Genomic DNA, 22,608 nt, shown 5'->3' with positions numbered 1-22,608 from the left:
AGTTTGTTTTCCTTAACAAGTTTAACTATTTTTAAACTGCTATCTCAGACAGTACAATAAGTCAGTCAAGTGGAAGGCTCACTAGTGTATTTCCTAGCTTTTTGAAAAATAAAAGCAAAATGTTATTCAAATGTGAAATTAGTAAATTACATGACTTCATATTGTATCAGGCATTTCCTTTCTGAAACATATCCTTTCCCCTTCAGACTGTCTGATGTGCACAGATGTAATTTATCTAATCACTAATATTTACATATGCTTACATACCTGTACATATATTTATTCTAAACTTGCTATGTTGCAGAGAAAAAAAATGCAGCAAAATGTAACACACTTGATTTAGTATACATTTCTCATGTATTAGTTTAAGTTCTATAGTTATAAGAACTTCAGCTAAATATATTCAGCTTTTATATCACATAGTACCTTTAACATGAAATGTTTATTTTTGTTTTTAGATGGTGCAGTGGTGCAGTGGTGCAGAGGTAGCATTGTCACCTCACAGCAAAAGGTTCTGCAGTTTGATTCTCGGCTGGGGTGCCTTATGTTTGGAGTCTGCATGTCCTCCCTGTGTTTTTGTGGGTTTCCTCTGGGTGCTCCGGTTTCCTCCCACATTACAAAGACATGCATCTAGAGCATTTCTCCCCAGGCCCACTGAAAATTGGCTTCATTCCAAGTAAGACTTTCCTGGTAAATAAAATGTTAAATAAAATAAAAAAAATACATTTCTCTTGTGTACAAGTATTTGGTGTTAAATGCCATTTTGATATATTTAAGAATAATCTGGAACTTTTTTATTGCACCTAATTCTTATACAATTCTATACTTCATTACTGTAATTAATTTACATTCTGTACATTGATCAGAACACTTGCGGATTAGCTGAGTCAAAGGACCATTATAAGCCCAATACTGCAAATTCATTTCTACTTGTAACTATACTTTTTCCCGGTTTTAATTTAGGAAAAGTTTCCAGCCCAATATTTTTTTAAACTTTAAGTACTTTAACTGATATTCAAATATTTATATTTAGAAGATGTCTATTTTTTAACTTTCTAGCTTATATATGAAGCTATGAGGAAAAAGAATTGGCCCCCTTTAAAACGTAAACATTTTAACCTTTGTTTCTTTAATGCGCAACTTTAAATGTAACGGTTGCGCTTTCCTTAACAGTCTGCTATTATTTAATTGTCAAGCCTGTGTGATACTACGCTCGAGACCTCATCAGAAAACCAGAATTCTTTATAAAGAAAAAGCTTCACCCAAGTAAGTGCTCAAGCTTTCCATTTTTCCTTTTTTTCCCCCAAGTCTAAAAATAACCAAGTGCAATTGCCCATCTAGGAATGAAGCATGCAAGCTCCTCCACAACGATAATGGCCAAGTTGCTTTTCCTTCCAAACAAATGAAAAGTCCAAACAAGTAAGTTATATTGAGTATTACATATCTCCACCACCACTAAAGACCATCATGAACACCAAGTCACACAAACAAAACAAAAGTAAGGAAGGAGAAAACTCAACATCTCTAATACAATCACTGCTATTATACTATGTCAAAACTAAATTAAGCTTTAATAAATTTAACAAAAAATAGCAATATGTAATGATTATGTCCCTCCCACCCATTTTGCTCTTGTTTACTAATATTTAATAAAGTGTTTGCCAATGTACACTAAGCAAAGCCTTAATTACTCTACTTCAAGCAGTGCACTTCACCCCACCCCTTAGGTCTGTCGTAAGTATAAGAGAAGAGGAAAAGAAATAAACATGCTGTCCCAACTATAATTATTATTATTAAATTGAGTTAAATTACATTACAGCAAAGAGTACAATAATGCATAACAGTTAATTATGTTTCTCTCTCCCATCTAACCCCTGTTTATTGATAATAAATTTAATGAATAATTTATAGTTGTATTCTAACTAAGGTTTTTGGTTAATATAATAACTTTTAGTGAGTGTGTGTGTGTGTGTGTGTGCGTGTGTGTGTGTGTGTGTGTGTGTGTGTGTGTGTGTGTGTGTGTGTGTGTGTGTGTGTGTGTACATATATATATATATATATATATATATATATATATATATATATATATATATATATGGTTCCCCTTCACAATCTCGAATTGCTGAATGCCCAAAATTCAGTAACTCGAGACTGTAAAGTCGAAACAACAAAAATCCCGAAACCTACAAGCACGAAAACAAAAAACCCGAACATACAGAACACATACACCAAACAACATGCACACCATACAACCCACATCACATAAACTACAAGCCCTACACTACATGCATGCAAGCCCCCCTGCACCCCCCACCTCTACTTATATATTCTAACTCCGAGATCGCATTACTCCACAAAATAAAAAACACCACACAGACATTTTACACTGCCTCACATGCACGCACACACACACACATGCACACACACACACACAAATACAGACACATCCAACACACACTCATACTCCCACCTCCCTACCCTAACCCACACACACAACTTACAAAACACACACATACACTCACTTACCTTCACTTCCGTAAAACATCCCGACTCACACACTTCCCATCCAGTAGCTGACATGCATAAGCGCGGATTTGAGATATTTGAATTCGTGCTTATGCAGATTTGCGATTATGGGTTTTCGACTTTACAGTCTCAAGTTACTGAATTTCGAGCATTCAATAATTCCTGATTGTGAAGGGGAACCATATATATATATATATATATATATATATATATATGTATATATATATATATATATATATATATATATATATATATATATATATATATATATAAAAGACAAATGGGAAAGGAGAGAAGATAACAGAATGAAATAGAAAGTAAAGAATAGAAAGGGGCAAGGCTTAAATACACACTTAAGAAAATTAGATGTGTTTTGCAGCTCAGTAAATCAGCTATGAGAAATAATAGCTTTTTAAATTATTCTAATATTTACATAAGTCACTATGCAGCTACTTCATAAACTGTAGGGAACTTGTATGCAGTTTAAACAGCATTAATATCAATATGCAATTGTGAATGCTATTGAACAATAAAAATAGAATAACAAAAAAAAAAAAGACTTAATTCCCCAAAGTAATTTATATATTTATATTGAGTATATATATATATATATATATATATATATATATATATATATATATATATATATATATATATATATATATATATCTGCACACACATTTATGTATGCACATATATGTGTGTGATATATATATATATATATATATATATATATATATATACACACACAATTATTAATTTTAAAGTAAATACTTAAATAAAAAAGAAACACCCCTGCACTACCAGGCTATAACTCATACCTCACTTTTCGGCCATGTAACCTGGACCGGAACACCAAAGGTGGAGGTGTGTCCATATTCATTAAAGATATCCACACCTCCAGGTTAGTTGCTCAGCATAATGCAGCCAAGGTTATCCAAGTGCAACTAACTCTGGGCAAAACTGCAATCCAAATTGTAGCTTGCTACAGATCAACCACCATGCCACAGGATTCCCACTCCTCTTTTCTTGATGTACTGGAAAATATTAAGGTTCAACCAAACACCCTAATAATGGGCGATTTCAACTACCCCACCATTAACTGGGAAAACTACTCATGTACCAACTCCTTCGCTCAACACTTTCTGGAATTCATAAACTCCAATGCCCTGGATCAACTTATCCACACCCCCACCAGGGGCAACAATATCCTAGATCTAGTCATTACCAACATGAGTGACCGGTGTTCCACACCTGAAGTCAATGTCTCATTGGTCCGATCCATCCATAAGCTAATTACCCTAGATATCCACATCCTGCCCCCACCCCCCCCATTAAGGAAACCATTGTAAAAAATTTCTCCAAAGACAACTTCATGCTTCTAAGACAGAAGTGGTGAACTTCATGACACCCATGCAGATAGACAATACAGTTACGACTACTGAATCCTACACAATTGCACTTTATAAGCACTTGCATGAGTGCATGGATCATGCTATTCCAAACAGAACCAAGACGCTATCCTCCAAAAATAGGAAGTCAATCTGGTGGTCCCCTGCCATAAACAAACTGTACAACAGAAGGAAGAAACTGTTGCAAAAGAGAGTAAAATCTCATGAGTGGAGGTGCTCCCTGGTCAGCCTCAGTAAGAAGCTGCGATCCCTGATAAAATCCTCCAAAGCTAGTTACGAAAACAAAATCACCACTGATTCTAAAGACAACCACAAAGCATTCTATAGCTATGTCAAGAATCACAATGGCAACACTCAGATCTGCTCTGAGTTACAGCACAATGGCACTAAATATACAGACCCAACTGATATTGCCAACATCCTGGCAGATAGGTTCAGTGCTAACTTTACCCCCCTCTCACCCCCTAAAGAGCCCATCTCTGTACCGGAAGAATGGAAAGTTCCTGTAATCACGGCTGCACAGGTAAAAACCACACTCGCCAAAACCAAGAACACAGCATCCATGGGACCAGATAACATCCTAGGCTGCATTCTACATGAACTACAGAACGAACTGGCACCCCACCTAAGTACCATGTTCAGTCATAGCCTCACCTCAGGCTTTGTGCCTGCTGAATAGCGCACAGCGACGGTTATCCCACTCCACAAGGGGGGAGCCACCACAGACCCCGGGAACTACCGCCCCATTAGCCTGACGAGCCTGGTCTGCAAGGCCATGGAATGTATCATCATGGAACTTATAAACAAAGACATTAGCAATCTCCAAACTCAGGACCCCACCCAGTTTGGGTTTGTAAAAGGCAGATCATGTCTCCTAAACCTGATAGACTTCTTTGAAGCAGTCACCAAAGCCGTAGACACAGCCTATCTAGATCTTGCCAAGGCTTTTGACACCATCACCCACTCTGGAATTATAGATAAACTCACTAAACTAGGTATAAATCCCTATGTCACAAGATGGGTTGCCAACTGGCTCACTGACAGAACCCACACTGTGAAAGTAGCAGACTCCAAATCCAACTTCAGACCAGTGACAAGTGGAGTACCACAGGGTTCAGTCCTGGCTCCTCTCCTGTTTAGTATCTACTTCTCTGAAGTACAGGCTAACACAGAAGGTGTTGGCTAATGAAGTTTGCAGATGACTGCAAACTAGGAGCCATAATTGAAACTCCTAATTATGTGGGCATCCTACAAAAGGGCTTCACTGAGACAGATGCCTGGTGTCAAAGCCATGGCCTCAAGCTCAATGCCAAAAAGTGCAGTGTCATCCCCTTTGGTAAAAACTCTGTACCCATGAACTACAACATAGGCAGTAGTATACTTAATACCGAAAGTGTGATAAGAGACCTTGGGACACAAGTGGACAATAGTCTCCCCTTTGATAATCACATTGCCACAGTAGTCAGGAAATCCTTCTATGTGGCACACCTCATTACAAAAGGTTTCTCATCCAGAAAAAAAGAGGTCATTGTTCCCCTCTACTCATCACTCATTAGACCCATTATAGAGTACAATACCCCTTTTGGTATGTACCTCACAAGACATCTACAACAACTGGAAAGGCCGCAGAAATACCTCACAAAGAGGATTACTAGCCTCAAACAGATGCCCTACGCAGACTGTCTCAAAAAACTCCAGCTTTACTCCGTCGCATATCGCCTACTCTGAGGTGATCTTTGCCTAACATACAAAGCTATGTCAAACCCAGAGCTGTTGGACATGCTCCACTTAAAGAAATCCCAATCCCTCTGAGCTACATGCTTTAGGGACCTAAACCTTGTCACCCTAATAAACAGAACATGCCAGAGGGATAGATTCCTGTCCCAGAGACTTCCCATACTCTGGAATAAACTACATATCTATATCAAACAAAGCTCCTCATTAGCACTCCAAGAAAAATCTTGATGACTGGATGGGAAATAAGAAATTCACCCCGGGAATCACCTCTGTGGCTCTGCTTGACAGTGGCACAGGAAAATAATTTTCTTGGGTGGCAAATGCCAGGGTACCTTTTTGGCTGGGCTTGTATAGGCCCTAGGGCCAGTAGCCTAGTACCTCCTATGAACCTATGCTTCACCCAAATACACATTAGCCCTGCAAAGTAAGAATTAGAACAACAAACAGCAGGGTTGGTGATTTCACCAAAAGAAAGCTTCTATACCCATGTCTACCCAAAGTAATTGGGTTGATCCTGCCAGGATAAATAACTACAAAAATATGGTTGCATTAATGCATTTTTATATAACAACCCATATTCCGTCTTGCTTTACGCAAATGCACATTAGTTCTACAATGTAATAATTACAACAGCAAGTAACATGACCATTTTTTTCATCTACAGAGAGCCCCCATACCCATTGCTATCCACAGAATCTGGATTTACCTGCCAGGTACAAACAAACAGAAAAAAATGATGGTTAAACTAATGTATTTTTTCACATAAACAGTAATACAAGTTGAATTCCATCTTACTTCATACAAGTATACATTAGTTCTGTAAAGACAGAATTACAACAGCAAATAGAGAGGCCATATTTCATTCATAAATGTCCTCTGTACTCACCACATACCTAAAGCATCTAGAAGGATAAAAACAACTGATAACAATAAGGGTTACATTAGTGTAGTTTTGCTGCACAAAATCAGTAGTTACAGCTTGTATTCCAACTTGCTTTATTCAACTGCACATTAGTCCTCCATCTCCAACATTATAACATCAAACAATGGAGCAGGGCCAGCCATTTCAATGACAAATGGCCCTAGAGCCTTTACTACTCATAGTATCTGGTTTGACTCTGCCAGGAATAAAAATTACTTACTTACTATTATTCAGAGAAATTCAGGAGCAACCTTTTCTGTGCAAGATAAAAACACACACATTCAGTATGTGTGTGATCCACTTTGTCATAAAAAATACCTACAGCTAGGCGATAGTAGCAGGAAACTAGCTCCAAAGTCTTTATCATGTTGATTTATTTGGGCTGCTGGGCTGCACATTTAATAAGGAGGGAGTATTTCCAGGAGAAACAGCTGTGGAAAAAGAAAACAAATGTATTGAATTCATTTGACAATAGGCATGACCAAACTTGTAAGTAACTATGAGATTTGTAAGTACAGCAAGCAGAAAATTTGTGGAAAGTAGAACTTTAAGGTGCGGTTATATATTTTTACATAACATGAGTGACATAGTTAATACATGCTAATAGTGCAGAATGTTCTGTAGCCTGTAGTTTCCTTAAAGTGCCTTTGATGTTTGGTCTTTCCACTGCTTTACATATAGGTAACAGTACCTTAGCATCCCTACTAGACAGATTATGTTGTTGTTGTTGTCTTTCGGCTTTTCACGGTTAGGGGTTGCCACAGCGGAACTCCGGTCCGCTAATGATTGGCAGTAGATTTTCATGAATGCTGAGGTGCCAGCTCAACGTCCAACCTTCAATGAAGACACACCCATTTACGTATGTCTTTCAAATGCCCACCCAACCACAGGGAGAACCTGCAGACTCCACACAGAAGGCACTCCCCGACTCCAGCCGAGAATCGAACGGGAGTACCTCTTGCTGTGAGGCAACAACGCTACCACTGCACCACCGTGGATAACCACTAGACAGACTATGTAATATGTAGTTAATAGCAAAGTATGCTTTCCCTATTATGGTTTGAAGATTTGCATCAAAACTAAGACCCATTTTGACAGAGATTCCTAAATCCTTAACCAGGTTATCCTTATGGATTATTTCACAACCTATTGCATAAGCATACCCTAACTTCTTGCCACCAAACTGCAGAGTTTTTGACTTATTTGCACTAAAGACCATATAATTGCTTCTTGCCTATTTTAAACCATGTCCAAATATCCCTGCAGTTTAAATTGGTCTGCCTGATTTGTCACATATGTTGCCACCTTGATGCCTTTTGTAAACTTGCTAACCCATATGCCATCTTGCTGTGGGAACTGTGACATAAATATAGCACATGGCTTTAGTCCCAGTACCCACAACTAAGAGACCCTAACTGTTATTGGTTTAGTCACTGACAAGGTGTCATTAGTTCTAACTCCATAAGTTCTCCCACTTAGTTCCTTATCCTTCAGCAACTAAAACCCTGTAGTTTATGTTGCTTCATTATATCTACTATTTCCTTATGAGGCACTGGATCAAAGGCCTTTGTTAGATCTAAGTACTTAACATCTACAGACAAGCCTTTGGCTCATGCTTCCCATCTCATCTGGTAGAAATGTACTAAATTTGATAAATAAGTGTCTCACTGTAAATCCATGCCTGTAAAGAACCAAATTTAGCCACTCAGACTAATACGTCAGTAGTTACCTACCAATACTGGGTATTCAGCTTTAAAAATGATGACTATTATGGCATCCATCCAAAATATCAGAACATGCCCTAAAATAAGTGTTTTCTGGTTTAGAAAATTTAGGCTTGGAGCTACTGCATCCCCAATCTTCACAAGAAAAAAAAAACATTTAGTCCATCTGATCCTGCTACTACACATAGTTTTATAGTATTTAGAGCTTTAATTGACTCTGTAATACTAATTTTAGGACAATTAGCTAAACAGTATTCTCCTTCACTCTGTTCCTGAGATAACCTTCCTGACTTCTCTGTGAATTTTTGACAAATATATCTGAAAATTGTCTAGGGTCTGTAATTAATATGTCATTAATACTTAAGCTTATGGTAGGTGTGTTATCTTCCCTTTAATCGGTGCCTTTTTTATTTAAAATATACGGAAGTGACACCCCAACCCCATGTGCAAAATGGGAAAAGGGGTTGAGGATGGATGGATGGATACCAGGCTAAACTCAGTTCATACTTCCTTTTAGGTAGAATGGATTAATTTCTTTAAACTAGCTTTCATTTCCTGATACTTTATTTATAATATTAGGTACCTTTTTAAATATTTTCTGGAGCTATTTTTTATTTCTTCATCTAGGTTTTGGCTCTACCATAAATATCTACTTCTAACATTATCACAACTTATCTAGTTACTAGTGGCATACTTTTCTGGTAAAATGAAGATATAATCATAGAAGATACTCCATCATCCTTTAGTATTGTTCCTCTTCATTTGTTCTTCCCAACTCCACATCCTTTCATTTATTATTAATTCATAGTCCTCACTATAAAAAGTGTTTTTCTGACCTCTGGTCTTTAAACAGCCTGTTCTTCTAATAATGCCTGTCATCCATTTAAAACAGAAATGATCAAACACATCCAGTTTGGGTTGAAATTCTGTTCTGTTATCTTTTTCTCTTCTTTTACTCAAACTATATATTATTGTTCCTCATAGGTTCCTTGACAATCTGAATATACCCTTGTTCCACAGCTAACACTTGCAATGAACTATAAACACTAAAATCATATTTGTGCTTATTGACTCCTACATACAAGTTAATTTTAATGTTTCATATTTAATGTTTTTTCATCAGACAGCTACTATTATGGAAAAAGAAATATACTATTTCTTCTCACACAGCTTTTATTTTGTTAGCAATACCATATTTTATCTTTTCTTTGTCATATTCTGAGTAAGGCAGCAGTAGAAAGAAAACAAATTAGGAACTGTTTCTCTACTGCTGGATCAAACTGACACATCCCTGTTCATTTAGGATCAAACTTAGCTCTCAATGCCCACATAACCTTGTCAGAATGTCCATTTTCCCATGCTGTAAGTCTATATTTTAGAACTCAGTGCATATGGAAGCTGTTGATGCAGAAGCCCGGTGAAACTGTGGTTCACCTGCATCCTCTTCTATGATTGTTGTTGTGTCTTTTGGCTTTTCCCGGTTAGGGGTCGCCACAGCGGAACTCTGGTCCGCTAATGATTGGCAGTAGATTTTTACCTGCCAAGTTGCCAGCTCTGACGCACAACCTTCAATGAAGGTACGCCCATTCACGCATGTCTCCACACAGAAGACGCTCTAGCTGAGAATTGAACAGGACAACGTCTTACTGTGAGGCGACAATGCTACCGCAGCACCACCACATTGAATAAAGAAGAAAAAGTTCACAGGCACCGTCACATTGAGATTTCCTAAAGCCACAGAAACATTGCTGAGCATCTGATAGATATCGGAAGTATCTTCTTGCATACAATAAACCATGTTACTCTGTATAACAGCAGATTACTCCCCCAATACACACACACTTAAAATACCCAGTATATGACTTACTACATTATTCTTTTAGTATTGATTCACTGTGAGATACAGCAGTGGTGTTCCTGGTGTTCTAGTGGTTAGGATTTGGAACTCTCACTGCCATGGCCCGGGTTTATATCCTGGTCAGGGAACTTCAATGGATTTTTTGGGGGTTGGGGTTTAGCATGATGGTTAGGGTGTTTACCTTAGAGACACATATACCCAAGCAGAGCTCCACGTGGTCCTGCAGAGGGGTCCTGGCTACAGAGAACTGAAAGAAGCGACCACTTTCCTGATTTAAGTACTTTTTGGCTTTTTTTATCTGCATTGTCCTCTCTGGCTTTCATTTAATAAGATACAACTGTTTTTTTGCTTTGCTGCTGTATTCTAAAGTATCTGCACTTAAAAGTAGTATTTTGGTCGACTCTGGTCGAATATTACTGTTTTTTTGATAATTTAATTGCTGAGGCTGCTCACTAAAGTGTGCTAGCCTGTGTTAATCGTTTTTACTGTTTGCCTGACTGCATTTCTGTGTTCTTCTCTAAAAAAAACAAAAACAAAAAAAAAAATACTCCTTGTTTTCCCGCCTTTGCTCGACTAGTTAAGACCAGTATACAAGCTTTGCTGTATTCTGGGCTGTGTGTAGTTCCTGTGTTGGCCATTGCCTTACTTGGATAGAGGGAAGTTTCTGAGCTCACCAGTGGGAGTGGGGAGCCTTGAGCAGCCTATCTGTCCCTGGGGGAAGTGATCTCAGCACTTGAGCTGTAATTCATTGGTTGCCTTGGACCATTTCCAGCTCTTTTCAAGTTCCCTGTATAAAAATCCGCCTCAGGGCGTTTTTTTTTGGCTATATACCCAAGCAGAGCTCCACGTGGTCCTGCAGAGGGGTCCTGGCTACAGAGAACTGAAAGAAGCGACCACTTTCCTGATTTAAGTACTTTTTGGCTTTTTTTATCTGCATTGTCCTCTCTGGCTTTCATTTAATAAGATACAACTGTTTTTTTGCTTTGCTGCTGTATTCTAAAGTATCTGCACTTAAAAGTAGTATTTTGGTCGACTCTGGTCGAATATTACTGTTTTTTTGATAATTTAATTGCTGAGGCTGCTCACTAAAGTGTGCTAGCCTGTGTTAATCGTTTTTACTGTTTGCCTGACTGCATTTCTGTGTTCTTCTCTAAAAACAAAAAAAAAAAATACTCCTTGTTTTCCCGCCTTTGCTCGACTAGTTAAGACCAGTATACAGGCTTTGCTGTATTCTGGGCTGTGTGTAGTTCCTGTGTTGGCCATTGCCTTACTTGGATAGAAGGAAGTTTCTGAGCTCACCAGTGGGAGTGGGGAGCCTTGAGCAGCCTATCTGTCCCTGGGGGAAGTGATCTCAGCACTTGAGCTGTAATTCATTGGTTGCCTTGGACCATTTCCAGCTCTTTTCAAGTTCCCTGTATAAAAATCCGCCTCAGGGCGTTTTTTGGCTATATACCCAAGCAGAGCTCCACGTGGTCCTGCAGAGGGGTCCTGGCTACAGAGAACTGAAAGAAGCGACCACTTTCCTGATTTAAGTACTTTTTGGCTTTTTATCTGCATTGTCCTCTCTGGCTTTCATTTAATAAGATACAACTGTTTTTTTGCTTTGCTGCTGTATTCTAAAGTATCTGCACTTAAAAGTAGTATTTTGGTCGACTCTGGTCGAATATTACTGTTTTTTTGATAATTTAATTGCTGAGGCTGCTCACTAAAGTGTGCTAGCCTGTGTTAATCGTTTTTACTGTTTGCCTGACTGCATTTCTGTGTTCTTCTCTAAAAAAACAAAAAAAAAATACTCCTTGTTTTCCCGCCTTTGCTCGACTAGTTAAGACCAGTATACAGGCTTTGCTGTATTCTGGGCTGTGTGTAGTTCCTGTGTTGGCCATTGCCTTACTTGGATAGAAGGAAGTTTCTGAGCTCACCAGTGGGAGTGGGGAGCCTTGAGCAGCCTATCTGTCCCTGGGGGAAGTGATCTCAGCACTTGAGCTGTAATTCATTGGTTGCCTTGGACCATTTCCAGCTCTTTTCAAGTTCCCTGTATAAAAATCCGCCTCAGGGCGTTTTTTTTGGCTATATACCCAAGCAGAGCTCCACGTGGTCCTGCAGAGGGGTCCTGGCTACAGAGAACTGAAAGAAGCGACCACTTTCCTGATTTAAGTACTTTTTGGCTTTTTATCTGCATTGTCCTCTCTGGCTTTCATTTAATAAGATACAACTGTTTTTTGCTTTGCTGCTGTATTCTAAAGTATCTGCACTGAAAAGTAGTATTTTGGTCGACTCTGGTCGAATATTACTGTGTTTTTGATAATTTAATTGCTGAGGCTGCTCACTAAAGTGTGCTAGCCTGTGTTAATCGTTTTTACTGTTTGCCTGACTGCATTTCTGTGTTCTTCTCTAAAAACAAAAACAAAAAAAAATACTCCTTGTTTTCCGCCTTTGCTCGACTAGTTAAGACCAGTATACAGGCTTTGCTGTATTCTGGGCTGTGTGTAGTTCCTGTGTTGGCCATTGCCTTACTTGGATAGAAGGAAGTTTCTGAGCTCACCAGTGGGAGTGGGGAGCCTTGAGCAGCCTATCTGTCCCTGGGGGAAGTGATCTCAGCACTTGAGCTGTAATTCATTGGTTGCCTTGGACCATTTCCAGCTCTTTTCAAGTTCCCTGTATAAAAATCCGCCTCAGGGCGTTTTTTTTTGGCTATATACCCAAGCAGAGCTCCACGTGGTCCTGCAGAGGGGTCCTGGCTACAGAGAACTGAAAGAAGCGACCACTTTCCTGATTTAAGTACTTTTTGGCTTTTTTTATCTGCATTGTCCTCTCTGGCTTTCATTTAATAAGATACAACTGTTTTTTTGCTTTGCTGCTGTATTCTAAAGTATCTGCACTTAAAAGTAGTATTTTGGTCGACTCTGGTCGAATATTACTGTTTTTTTGATAATTTAATTGCTGAGGCTGCTCACTAAAGTGTGCTAGCCTGTGTTAATCGTTTTTACTGTTTGCCTGACTGCATTTCTGTGTTCTTCTCTAAAAAAAACAAAAACAAAAAAAAAAATACTCCTTGTTTTCCGCCTTTGCTCGACTAGTTAAGACCAGTATACAGGCTTTGCTGTATTCTGGGCTGTGTGTAGTTCCTGTGTTGGCCATTGCCTTACTTGGATAGAAGGAAGTTTCTGAGCTCACCAGTGGGAGTGGGGAGCCTTGAGCAGCCTATCTGTCCCTGGGGGAAGTGATCTCAGCACTTGAGCTGTAATTCATTGGTTGCCTTGGACCATTTCCAGCTCTTTTCAAGTTCCCTGTATAAAAATCCGCCTCAGGGCGTTTTTTGGCTATATACCCAAGCAGAGCTCCACGTGGTCCTGCAGAGGGGTCCTGGCTACAGAGAACTGAAAGAAGTGACCACTTTCCTGATTTAAGTACTTTTTGGCTTTTTTTATCTGCATTGTCCTCTCTGGCTTTCATTTAATAAGATACAACTGTTTTTTTTGCTTTGCTGCTGTATTCTAAAGTATCTGCACTTAAAAGTAGTATTTTGGTCGACTCTGGTCGAATATTACTGTTTTTTTGATAATTTAATTGCTGAGGCTGCTCACTAAAGTGTGCTAGCCTGTGTTAATCGTTTTTACTGTTTGCCTGACTGCATTTCTGTGTTCTTCTCTAAAAAAACAAAAACAAAAAAAAAATACTCCTTGTTTTCCCGCCTTTGCTCGACTAGTTAAGACCAGTATACAGGCTTTGCTGTATTCTGGGCTGTGTGTAGTTCCTGTGTTGGCCATTGCCTTACTTGGATAGAAGGAAGTTTCTGAGCTCACCAGTGGGAGTGGGGAGCCTTGAGCAGCCTATCTGTCCCTGGGGGAAGTGATCTCAGCACTTGAGCTGTAATTCATTGGTTGCCTTGGACCATTTCCAGCTCTTTTCAAGTTCCCTGTATAAAAATCCGCCTCAGGGCGTTTTGCGCGCTTTTGCGCGGTCGGGCACCTAGCGCAGCAGCGGTTATACAGGTGTAAACTATTCTATACAGGTTTTAACTTTTTTTGGCTCCGCCAAGTCTGCTCTTCAATTTTTCCCTTAGAAACTCTATTCAGTCTATCTAGCTGTATATATCAGCACTTGTTTTTCGGAACTTCTATCCTTAGCAAGCACTCATAAAAAAACCAAGCACTCTTACCCTAAAGTAAGCACTACAGGTATCCACTACCCCTGTGAATATCCACTTCCCTTAAAGGCACAACACTCCTTAAAATATTCTAGTATGTCGAGTGGTAGACCACTAGCATCCTCTCTTGTTCAGCTGGTTAATCTGGGAATCTTAAGACAATGTTACAATTGTCTCATGTACACAGACAACCCTCTCCTCCTTCCTACTAACACATATACTTGTGAGAGATGCAACTATATAGCCAGACTGGAGGCTGAACTCTCTCAACTCAGGACTGGCAAGACCAGTCAGGAAGAGATGGTACCCACACCCAAAGCAAAACCAGTCACACATATAACCACCACCAATGCAAACCAAACACATAAAAACACAAAGACATACTCGGAGGCTCTTGTAAAAACTTACCAAAACAACAGAGGCCTCCAAAGCAGACACCCAGAAATACACCCCACAAAACACAACACCTACAACACATACCTCAAGCAACAGGTGTGTCACACATTCACAGCCCCTAAGGCAAAATACTATGCCAGAGACATTAGTAATAGGTGACTCTATAGTCAGACACACCGATGTTCCACTTACCAGGCTGAATAAGGAGAGGGTAACGGTGAGCTGCCTATCGGGGCTAGGATCCGCCACATTACACACGCACTCAGGTCACTCCAAAGCAAGTACAAATATGATTCAGTCATTGTCCATGCGGGTGTGAATGACCTGAGACGCACCTCCCTGGACTACATGAAAAGAGACATTGAGGAGCTCTCCGATTATGTAGCCCAGACTGGTATGACCCTGACCCTGAGCAGCATCCTGCCTTCGCCAAGAATGATGCCTCAGTACAAAGACAAAATGATCAGTTTTAACAATTGGCTTAATCACTGGTGTCATTCTAGGGGATCCAATGTCTATCAGCCTGGGATGATATGCAGGACAAGCCACGCTGCTTCGCAAGGGATGGCTTGCACCTGTCACCACTGGGCTACGGGATACAGGCCAAGGCTCTTGCCACCCCATAGTGCCTTTTTAGGCAATGCTCAAAGGACAAATCAACCGCCATAAAAACAAAATGGAAAAAATTAAGGGTAATGCTGCTCAACGCCAGAAGTCTAAATCTCAAGATGCAGGCACTCAAGCACTTCTCAGTATGGAGAACATCGATGTCTGTGCAGTAACTGAAACCTGGTTCAAGGCTCCTGAGAGTACTCCAGCACTACCAGGCTATACCTCATATCATGCATTTCGCCTCAAGTTCCAGGCCGAACCACAAAGGGAGGGGAGTGTCCATTTTCATAAAAGACACCTACACCTCTCGATTGGTGGCTGCTCATGAAGCATCAGAAACCATACAAGTTTTACTCACCATAGGTAAACTGCCATACAACTGGTCGCATGTTATAGAACACCCTCCCAATCCCAGGAATCCCATCAAGCATTCCTGAAAACACTGGAGGATATGAATGTCACACCAAACACCATCATATTGGGTGACTTCAATTACCCCAACATAGACTGGGCCCACTATTCTAGCCCTAACACCCTGGCCCAAAGATTCCTGGAATTCATAAACTCAAATGCTATGGAGCAACTGGTCACCTCTCCTACGAGGAGAGATAATATACTTGACCTGATTATCACAAACATGGGGTCCAAATGCTCCGCACCGGATATAAACCCCTCACTAGTAAGATCTGATCATAAACTGATCACGTTGGATGTACATATCCCACCCCCACCCCCAGAACAAAAGACTACAGTGAAAAACTTCTCAAAAGCTGACTTTGAGCTCCTTAAGTCGGAAATGATATCCTTTAAGCCTACTGGGTCAATGGAAACCACATCCCAAAATGCTGAATCCTTCACAAAAGCCTTCTATGGACATCTCCAGGAATGCATGGATCAGGCAATCCCAACTAAAACCAAGACCCTCTCCACTAAGGGAAAACGGCCGGTTTGGTGGACCCCTGCTATAAACAAACTGTACAACAAAAGAAGGAAGCTGCTGCAGAACAGAGCCAAATCCCACAAGGGAAAGGCTTCCCTGATCAGCACAAGTAAAAACTACGCCTCTCATAAAACATCTAAAGCAAACTTTGAGAAAAAGATTGCCAAGGATACCAAAGACAATCATAAAGCCTTCTTCAATTATGTCAGAACCTTGGGAGGAAATTCTCAGATATGCTCTGAGCTGGTACACAATAACAAAAATTCACTGACCCTACTGACATTGCCAACATTGTGCCAGAGAGGTTCAGTCCAAATTCCTCCCCTCCCGCACGCCCTAAAGATGAAGTAACTATCCCTGCTGAATGTAACCTACCTGTCATCACAGACACACAGGTGAAATCAGCACTCAACAAGGCAAAAACACAGCATCTATGGGACCCGATGGTATCCCGGTTGCGTGTTACGTGAACTCCAAGATGAACTAAACCCGCCCTAAGAACTCTATTCAATCTTAGCCTCACTACAGGATATGTACCTGAACACTGGCGCACAGCAACAGTGGTCCCACTCCATAAAGGGGAAATTCAACTGACCCAGGTAACTACCGCCCCATAAGTTTGACCAGCCTGATCTGTAAGGCTATGGAAAGGATCATCATGGAACTCATAAATGGCGACATTGGTGATCTGCAGACCCTTGATCCCACACAGTTCGGTTTTGTAAAAGGCAGATCCTGCCTCTTAAACCTAGTTGACTTCTTTGAGACAGTCACTAGTGCCATCGATGAGGGCAAGGCTGTCCACACTGCCTATTTGGACTTGGCTAAGGCCTTTGACACAATACCACACTCTGGCATCATCGACAAGCTCAGCAGCCTAAATGTAAATCCATATGTCACAAGATGGGTAGCAAATTGGCTAAAAAACAGAACCCATAAGGTTAAAATTGCTGGAGCCATGTCAGACTCAAAACCCGTCACAAGTGGTGTCCCACAGGGCTCAGTCTTGGGTCCACTCCTATTCGGCATTTATTTTTCAGATGTGAAAGCAAACATGGAAGGATTATGGCTGACAAAGTTTGCAGATGACTGCAAACTGGGCGCCATAGTGGATTCACCTGCTGACACACACATCCTACAGAAAGGTCTCACTGAAACGGACAACTGGTGCCGGAATCATGGCCTCAAACTTAACGCCAAAAAATGTATAGTCATCCCCTTTGGGAAAAACAAAGTATCCACAAACTATCACGTAGACAATAACCCACTGAATACAGAAGATGTAATCAGAGACCTGGGGACTCAAGTCGATAGTGACCTCTCCTTTGACAACCATGTTGCCAAAGTGGTCAGAAAGACTTTCTACCTAGCCCATCTCATCATGAAGGGATTCTCATCCAGATCAAAGGAGGTCATTGTACCTCTGTATTCCTCCCTCATCAGGCCCATGATCGAATATAATGCTCCATTTGGGATGTATCTCACCCGCACATGCAGCAACTGGAAAGACCCCAGAAGTACCTCACCAAGAGGATCATAGGTCTAAAACATGTGCCTTATCCAGCTAGATTAAAGAAACTCCAGCTCTATTCAGTAGCATACCGCCTGCTCAGAGGTGATTTGTGCCTAACATACAGGGCCATGTCCAACCAGGAATTGATGGACATGCTCCATCTCAAAAAATCCAAATCCACCAGAACCACACGAGCTAAAGATTTCAACCTCTGCACAAATAGGAATAGGACATGCTGGAGGGATAGATTCATAACACAGAGGTTACCCATACTCTGGAACAAAATCCCAGTTCACGTGAGACAGAGCCCTTCATTGGCACTGTTCAAGAAAAATCTCGATGCATGGATGGGAGATCGCAAGTTTACCCCGGGAGTGACCTCAGTGTCACTACTAGACAGAGGTATAGTTTACTAAATAATGGGGTTCCACATGTGTCACTACTAGAGAGGCGCAACTACATAGTATGGGGTGGCATAAAGCCACATCACTGTTGGCTAGGCTTGTAAATGCCCCCGGGCAGATAGCCTAGTACACTACTATGAAACTATGAAACTATTTGATTCTCAAATGGGATAATTAGTGTGAACGACCCACCACTGGACCAGTCATCAAGGATCCTCAATCCTCACCACTGGCAACTGTGGGGGACATTCACTGGGAGGATAACAGGTACACACACACACAGTATTTCCAAATGCAGCTCTCTGCATCAAGTGCAATTTCCCTTAAGAGCACACAGAGACCACAGTTAGTCCGGGGCTGGTTTCTCACTCTTTTTCCAGATCCCCATTAAGACTCCTCACTGACACAGCTACAGAGTTGAGATCTCAGGTGAGTGACCAAGTGTAGACCTCTGTCCAACCAGTGCTTCATGTCCCTGCCCAAGTAGCGGACACACACACACTCTGAGGTTTGTTTTACACACACACATATACCTGGGAAAGGCTGGCACAGGTTTACTAGCTATACCCCTTTCTGCCCAGACTCATCCAGGTTCCTCTTGAATAGTGTCATAGAGGTGCTCTGTTTCACATGAATTGGTAGCCTGTTCCACAGACATGGCAGTGGCTGGTAAATAAATTTGTCCCTCCAGAACAAGTGACTTACTAACTGTTGTATGACATTTGGTGAAGCCTTAGATGTTGCTGAAGAAAACCATCTTTGATATTTGAATTGTAAGTTGCATATCTCGTCAGATATCCAGAATTATTTGTAATGTTAATTATGCCATTAAATATATGTTTTCATATTTATGTAAATATCTCAGTAAGCATGCACTTAGAGGAGTTTCTTGTTGCATGAATGCATATATCTGGGTAACAAAAAAGTTCTAACAATATATGTCTAGGTTAGGTTGTATAGTTTTTAAAATATGAGCCTTTGTTTGTAAAACTTTAGAAAAAAATATAATTTGGAGTTTGAGTACTTTATAACATATCAAAGTATTTATGGAAAAGACTGTGAATGCCTGGACTATTATCAATGGCAAGAATACTTGTTACTAATAATATTGCTGTTTGTACAGTTTTAATAGCTGTTGTTCACAAAATATTTATATTTTTTATGCTTTTTAAATTCATTTTTCAAAAAATGCTCTGAAATGCAAGATATGTGGCTGCCAGAGGTGTGACATTCTATTTTTACTGGCTGAATCTTGTGAACTCTTTTAATCCTAGGTCTTTTTAGACTGCACAAACCACTAAGCCCCTCTCATTCAATTGAAACAGTTCCTTAAAATCAGATTGCAAACACATATCAGCACAGCCACCTAGACTGCAAAGCTGATTTCTCCACTTAGTACCAGCAAGTAAAAAAGATGTTTTATGTGAGAGCTTTTCTTAGTCTTGCAGAAGACATAAATATTACAAATGAAACCCTGAACATTCAAAGTACAAACTCTCACTACCCCAAATGATGCACCCATGACATTGTTCCTGATATTGTTTCATGTTTTACACAGAGTGCTGACAGCAAGAAGGTTTCCCTTACCAACTGAATTACTTTCATAATGAGGGCGGATGCTAGTTAACAGTGTATTTCTTACACTAAATGGTTAATAGCATCAAGAAAGGGAGTGTGATGGACCAGGGGTGGTATCATGATATGCCTCAGCAACATAGACAGAAGCAGGACATATTTGATTCTCAGCTGAGGTGCCTTCTGTGCAGAGTGTGATTGTCCTCCCTGTATTCATGTGGGTTTTCTCCTGGTGCTCCCATTTACTCACATATTCCAAAAGGCATGCAGTAGGTGGACTGGACACAATAAATTGGCTGTGTGTGTGTGTGTGTGTGTGTGTGTGTGTGTGTGTGTGTGTGTGTGTGGGGGGGGGGTATGGAAGGACAACAGCGACAGAGCTAGTCATCCGGTGCTGATTGTCATGGTTGAAGTGATGCCTTGACCCCATGTGCAAATGAGAAAAAGGAGTTGTGGATGGATGGAAATTTCAGTGACATAGATTTCCTCTATGGTTAAGAGTATGAAACTATTTCATCACCCTATATCTGAAAAATGGTTCATTAACCTCACAGTCATGTACCCAAGATACATCACATAGCATAATGTTTTATATACAAATGATTTTCTTCAAAACAACAAATTCATGACATAGCCCAACAGACAAGTTACTCAAGCTACATGTTAATTAAACAAACTGATTATCGGTAAATGACGGAAATCTGTTTAATCATTATTTATGTAACTCATCTCAGTTAAGTTCCACAGCATTCTGTAGATTTTTAGAACATGTTTTTTTTTTTATAGAAAAATACATATCAAGTATCAGGTAACCACATTTGATGTTTAAAATTTGCAGCTTCCTTCATAAAATGTCCTTTTTATTAATTTAGGTTCATCTGACTCGCAAGGGCTTGCACAATAACTTCAGAAATAAAAGAAAATCCATAAAATGTATGAGGCACTAATTGTTTGCTTACTATAGGTATAGTAATACATCATCGAAGATGAGTATGCTGATGATTTCCTGTACTGATATTATTATTTACTATTCTTCCAGCTTTACTGAAACTGAAACCAAATGGTGGTCGCTGTGCTCAGGAAACAAAGTATGTGAAGACAGCTTGCTTACCAGACAGTTCATTTCTAGATGGAACTGAATGCAACATTTCAGGATGGGGTGCAACAGAGACAGGTATGGCAGGTGTTAAGGTATATCTTCTCTGTGGAACTTACCTTTAACTTAACTTCTTGTTTTGTACACAGAGAGAGACACAGAAGCAAACTTTTATGGGTGCATGGACAAGAAGCAACAGTAAACTTTTAAAAAAGCTCTTCTTCATTGGTGCTTTTTAATATGAACATACAGTATATATAACATTACAAGATGTTGTTCTGTACAGCTTCTTGCATACATAACTATAATGTATGTGCTCTTACAATGTTCATCTTTACTAATTATGCATCGTTTTATTACATGATTCTTTTCTATCTGGGCATTTGTCTAAACATTTCTTAATATTCAGGTGACCATACCCCTAGCAAGATAGTCACACATATAATGTATCTATGGTATTACTTAAACTAGTCTAAACAACAAAATGTCACCGGTCAAAATGTTGACAACATAAGATTGAAATTGCAAACACTGACTCGCTATTCAAATGCAGTGATAAACAACCCCAGCACATAGAATATTTAAAAATAAAAAAAAACAACATCCCTTACTAATTATAAATGCAAGACTGCAAAAAATTGAGGAAAGGAAATATTTCCCAATGTCGATAATTTTGTGATCTCACATATCTGTTGGCCATCTGTTTAGTCGACTAAGCAGATATCAACCAAAAACCACCCTCCTCCTGTTGTCTTACATTGTACTAATGAGCTCATCTCCTTAAATGTTATGCCTTGTTACTTTAGAATTAGTTTTAAGCTTTGGTCCCATAAATACATAGCAGTTTGGGTGCTTCTTTGCTCTTTTATGTATCTTTCTAGTTCCTACTTACCCACTTTCAGCCCCTATCACCAACTGATCAGTCTATTTTTCCCTCATTTATGTGTAAATCAGATAAACTCATTAAGCAGGAGCATCTTTCCAAGGGACACCCAAGACACTGTTTCTTAAGAAATTAGCAACTAAATACTTTTGTGGCTCTGTATCATAGATCAGTGTCATATTATGTCACATTCTGTAAGTGTCATTAAAAATGCAAACTTGAAATCTTTCTTGCCATAGCCAAATTAACATATTAGTTTAGATCTGAAAGAAAAAAAGACTTTTACATTCTTGAACTAATCTGAGATTTTTAAATTAAAAAAACGCACACAATTTTTGTTTGCTGTCAGCTAACCTTTCTATTACTTCTCTACAGATGTGAAATAAGGAGGGAGTGCAGACAAGTTTTCTCTTTCAGCAGCTAATGTTTATGTGAAAATTCTTTCAGCTTAGCAGCTATAAATATCAAAAGAATGAATGCAAGCAAAACTGGGAAAACATGTTTCCTCTCATATATTTAATGAGCATTGGACTTCATCAAATCATTTCTCAAAAGTGAAATGGTTCTACAGTTAATTGTTTGAAATACTAAAAATTCAAAAATGCACAGAAACTATTAGAGACAGTAATCACCAGTCAATCAGGTGGTGACCATGAAAAATGTGTATGTAAAGTAACCAGTAGAAGGTCTGCACATCAGGTGGCGAATAGAATAACCTTCTATCAGATGCAAGCATGTCGTGCCACTAGCCAATGAGGAACAAAACTGAAGAAGAAAGATGTTTTAATATATACAATCAAGCTGTCGAAAAAAATATAGCCAGTGAGCTAGTGAGAAGGTGGAGGTTAGCTGACCAGCCGGAA

General features: G+C 39.7%; 1 protein-coding gene across 2 annotated transcripts in view; it reads left to right on the top strand.

Annotated features, from left to right (window-relative positions):
* Positions 1–22,608, top strand: part of HABP2 (hyaluronan binding protein 2) — a 677,235-nt gene that overhangs the window by 466,454 nt on the left and 188,173 nt on the right. For both annotated transcript variants that reach the window (XM_044055834.1, XM_044055835.1), the window contains exon 11: positions 20,806–20,940. In XM_044055834.1, the coding sequence (XP_043911769.1) occupies positions 20,806–20,940 (135 nt within the window). The remainder of the gene's footprint in view (positions 1–20,805; positions 20,941–22,608) is intronic.

The sequence above is a fragment of the Protopterus annectens genome, chromosome 14.part0 (assembly GCF_019279795.1).
Source record: "Protopterus annectens isolate FY-2018-M chromosome 14.part0, PAN1.0, whole genome shotgun sequence".
Taxonomy (NCBI): Eukaryota; Metazoa; Chordata; order Ceratodontiformes; family Protopteridae; genus Protopterus; species Protopterus annectens.
The sequence above is the reverse complement of the archived record's forward strand: the minus strand, read 5'-3'. Positions and strand labels throughout refer to the sequence as shown.